Genomic DNA, 4616 nt, shown 5'->3' with positions numbered 1-4616 from the left:
TCTCTCTCTCTCTCTCTCTCTCTCTCTCTCTCTCTCTCTCTCTCTCTCTCTCTCTCGTCTGTGTGTATATGTGTCCTGCTTTCTTTCCCCACTTCCTCTTTTTATAAGGCTTCACTTTTAGAACATTATTTAACTTTAACTACCCTTAAAAGATCCTACCACCATGTATAAGCATATTGGGAGCTAAAATATATGCATACGAACTAGGAGAACACATTTAAGTCAGTAGCACTTATGTCACTGATGATCAAAATGCTCGGTTCACAAGAGAGTAAACCCTATTCAATGCAAGGACCAGAACAGAGAATAAGTAATATAAGTCATCAACAGATATTAAATATCTCATTGTACACTCAGTAGAAGACCCTGTTGTCTTTAATATGGTGTGTTTTAGCAAGTGTTTTCTGCCACATCCCCATCCAGCTCCAGGTTTGGGTGTTTCCATTAAAGTGAGAAAAAAAAAACACTTTCAAGAAAGCATGGCTATCTTTTCACATCTTATACAGATCTTTTTAGGTTCTATGGTTCCATTTCTTCATTCCCAAATAAGGGCAATAGTTCTCATTACCACCTTAAACTTCACATATGTGTAATCTGCTCAAGAGGTTTCCCTTCATTTATTTTTAGTTGAAAAAGTACCCTTGTGTAATTTCATGAATGTACCATAGGAAGTTCGTGGTTATATTTGTTACATTAGAAATGAAGATAAACTCGAGGAGCTGCAAATAGTTGTGAGTACAACTTCACAAAGATGATGAAGCATTTGAGGGCCCCACTCTAGGTTAAAATCAGCTTGTCTTGTAGCAAGTGAAAAACCACATTTGCACACCAGTGGGCAGTTTACAACCAAGTTTAATGATTATTGGCAAATGGTGACCTTTCATCCAAGGCAGTAGAGGTGAGACTCCATGAGTCACTGCCTAAAATCTCTACAATCCTAAAACCCTTACTCTCAGGCATGGTTGGAGTAGGTCTTGAAAGGAGGTCTTCATTTATGATGTTTTAATATCACCTTTCTCCTGCTGAATAGCTAGGGAAAAAAGAAACATCAAATTATTGTTAGGAGAGACTTTTTCTAATATGTTTAGTTTCTTCCTAGAGTTCCTTGTTGCCAGACTGTGTGGTGGAGCACAGTAGTACAGTGCTTGCCTAGTGTGAACTAAGACCTGGGGTTTGAAACCCAGCACCATTAAAAAGAATCTCTGCTGATTCTTTAAATGGTTATCATAATGCTTTAAATTCAGAATACCAAGGTACCACCCACAAAACCTCACAAAGTGATAGGAGAGTACACATCAACCATTTTAATACCTATTAAAGTTTAATATTAAATTAATATTAAGATTTAATATCTACTTAAACTATGAGTTTCACATTCCATTTGATTTATACAGTTGCCATTATTTGAGACGAAAAGGTAAATGAAGCATTTCCTTCCAATACATCTATCAAAATACAATAAAGAAACTTTAAAACAGTTGCATCTAGTTTTGGAACTCTCAAACAATGTTGGTGTAACAAAAAGCATAGCACAGCATTTGTGAAAATTTTTTTTGAAGTTCTCCAGTAAGATGTAACTCTAGGAGTAACAATGATCCCCTGAGTCTGGGAGCATCAAGTATATTCAAGATCTGAATTTAGTCCATTTTATTTATCTTTAAGCAGAACAGATCAGAAGAGCAGCATCTGCAGAATTCATTAGCGGGACAAGATCGCAGGCTCAAATCGGAAGATGGGTGATTAAAAGAACACATAGGGTTTTCCCTAGTGATTAGTCAAAGATTCCAAGATTGATTTTAATGTGAATTTTGTAATTTTCAATAAGAAATTACTTTTTTTCTTTATACTACTGGTGCCTATTACTACTATTATTGCTACTGGTTCCTATTAATACAGGAACACTTACATATCCCAAATAACGAAATCAGCTGTTGGTTATTTTAAACTGTTAAGTATAATAGGACACTAATTATTATCATTTACTTTGTGGAAAATTTAATAGAGCATAGGTTTGTTAACTGATTATGCTAACTTTCACCACTGTTCCTCTCCACTAGAAACCTCCATGACTTACTTTCCTTCGATGGAAGTGTATTTTTTTCTTCAGTAATTGTTTTTTTCAGTTTTGATCTGTCAAATTTTTCAATTTCCGACATGTCAAGTTTGTCAGCCATCTTGACTGAAAGAAGAACAACAACAAAACGTTACCTGCTAGAACTATGATCATTAGGAATAACAATTAAAATTCATAAAAATTCAAAATATCAATGAATACTTTGTATGGTGGTTTTCAACAAGGAAAAACAGATCTTAAAAAGTCATGTTTTCTTAGGGTACTCTGATTACAAAGCTTTAGTCCATTTCTGGTGGCAGCAAATGACAGCAGATGAAGATGCTTCAGAAACTGAGATACTCTAGAAACTCAGGGGAAAATAAAAGCCTGACTCAGCAAAGGTAAAATGAGACTATGAGCATCTTCACCTTCCAGTCAGCTACTTTTAGGGGATTTGGGAATGATGGTGTGCATCACACACTAAAAGAGAGGCACACAACACTGTACTAATTTCTATTGAATGTCCAAAGTCAGTATATTAGAACACTGCAATAAGACAGGGAAGGGATTAACCTAGTCATTGCCAATTACAAGTCTCATAATACCTTCTTGTAACCTTAGCGAGTGTGTAAAAGAAAAAAGAAAAGTCACTATTTATGATCAAGACTCAAAAGCTTTAGTAGAAGGAGGAATGCCAAATACAGCAGAGTCCTAGTTCCAAAGATAAGAAGGCAGAGCTCTCCAGCCAGGGCCTGGTTCTATCTTAGCAGGGCTAGGACACAATCTAGTGACCAGGGTAGACTAGAGAGCCCTCCACTCCACCCCACCCCCCAGCTCTGAAGCTTCCACCTCTCAAACCCTTTTAGTCAAGGGTATCCTCAGGCCCTCCTTTACCAGGTGAACAGCAGTCATCTCAAAGCTGGGGAAACTTGGGATTCACAGATTTGTAAGCATCTGTCTGAACTGTGTCATCTACAAATAACTTGTCACTGCCCAGTGCCCAGCTTAAGGGACAGAGGCGCGAAAGCCAAATCTAGAAGGCCGTTTCCCACCCACCCCAACTCTCTTCCCAGCCTTCAGTACCTCCTCCGAGCAGCTCAGACCCCCTGGTCCTCCCAAAGTGAGAACCCCCGAGGACTGCGCCCTGAATTTGCCAGAAACAAAGCCTCCGCGAACTCGGATACGCAGACAGAACCCGATCCACCTGAAAGCGCGAAAGCGCTAGCCCTGGCGCACGCGCCAGCAGTTGCCAGCTCACTGGCCCCAAGGGGCCACTGGTTTTTACCTGATGGCTCCAATACTCCTGTCAGGACAGCAGGTAAGTCCGCAGCGAGGAGACCAGTTTGGTGCTCTTCACTGCAGCCCGGAGTTTAAAAACTCTGTAATAGGTCCCACCCCCTCGACCCCGCCCACCTTTATGATTGGACAGCTGTTTCTGACCTAAACCCTATACAGGATAGCAAGTCCTGACTTGCCACGCCCACTCCCAAGGTCTAGTTTTCTGGGTGGCCGTCTCTGTTCAATTGAGTACTTCAGCATACCTGCCATAACAAGGTTTGATGGAAGAAATCTGATGGCTGAGGGGCAAATTGTGGGCAAAGTTCAGTTCCCTTCCTCTTCTCCAGCTTTAGTTGAGATCCGTGATTCCTTCTTCACAAATACATTCATTCTGCAGTCAGTTTAGGAGCCTGACATTAAACAGCTACATCTTATCCAGTTAAATTTTAATACCTGGACTTCGAGGGTCAAGCTGAATGAGTTGTACCCTGTATTCTTGGCTTTTTATAGCCTTTGGAAGAGACTATACTTTGATGACCGGTGAGTGGTTTTGAAACTATGCTCAGTGACCTCTCTTCTGATCCCTGGCCTGCTAATAGTGCCGATGTGAGGGCCAGTGGTTCAGGGCCACTCACTACTGAACATTTCCTACTTAAGCATGTGACATTTTTGTACCACTGAACATGAGAATAATTAGTACGGTATAATCACAAGAGAATCTGACACAACCTTTCACTTTGCTTGGCCCGTAAGAGGCAGAAGATGAAAACCTATGTAGACTGAGGTCACCTCCTCCCAAGGTTCAGGAATTGTCTCAGGAAGGGGCAGAAAGATTGAAGATACAGAGTCGGTGGATTCTTACAGTGGAACTGTTTTCTGAACACAGCGGGGCGATTGTACCATATGAGCTGAGAGTAGCTGTGATTATATGTACACGACCCGCATACGATTAAATCAGACAAAATACCAGCATGGAGAGGGAAGGAGGTCAAGAATTCCTGCCCTGGCCAAGAATTCCTGACAGCTGATGTTGGGAGAGGGAGAGCCAGCTTTCTTCAAAGATGAGGCTCCTGAGGGGCTATCGATGTTCCAGGAGATGCCCCTACTCCCATGTATATACTGGCAGCACTAAATGGAACCCTTGGGGTTTTTTATTTGTTTTTAAAGAGGAAAACACATGAAGTAGGGAGGGAATTGTAATTGGGGATAGAAGATGAATTGGAAGGGACAGAATGGAGTGGCATCCTTGTTCAAAGCATCATACACGAGTATGAATCTCTCAACC

The 4616-nt window shown here is 40.8% G+C and overlaps 1 protein-coding gene across 2 annotated transcripts; it reads right to left on the bottom strand.

Moving 5' to 3' along the window:
* Positions 1-834: 834 nt before the first annotated feature.
* Positions 835-3410, bottom strand: Tmsb15b (thymosin beta 15B). Of its 2 annotated transcripts, none has more exons than XM_026789366.1 (3): positions 3339-3410; positions 2075-2179; positions 835-1030 (listed from the first exon to the last, which is right to left on the bottom strand). In XM_026789366.1, the coding sequence occupies exons 2-3, from the start codon at positions 2172-2174 to the stop codon at positions 993-995; spliced, it is 138 nt and encodes a 45-aa protein (XP_026645167.1). In that variant the 5' UTR covers positions 2175-2179; positions 3339-3410; the 3' UTR covers positions 835-992. The 2 variants fall into 2 exon arrangements, with proteins under 2 accessions (XP_026645167.1, XP_026645168.1); XM_026789367.1 differs by lacking the exon at positions 3339-3410 and adding an exon at positions 3137-3208.
* Between the last annotated feature and the right edge of the window lie 1206 nt (positions 3411-4616).

The sequence above is a fragment of the Microtus ochrogaster genome, unplaced genomic scaffold (genome assembly GCF_000317375.1).
Source record: "Microtus ochrogaster isolate Prairie Vole_2 unplaced genomic scaffold, MicOch1.0 UNK17, whole genome shotgun sequence".
NCBI classification, from domain to species: domain Eukaryota; kingdom Metazoa; phylum Chordata; class Mammalia; order Rodentia; family Cricetidae; genus Microtus; species Microtus ochrogaster.
The sequence above is the reverse complement of the archived record's forward strand: the minus strand, read 5'-3'. Positions and strand labels throughout refer to the sequence as shown.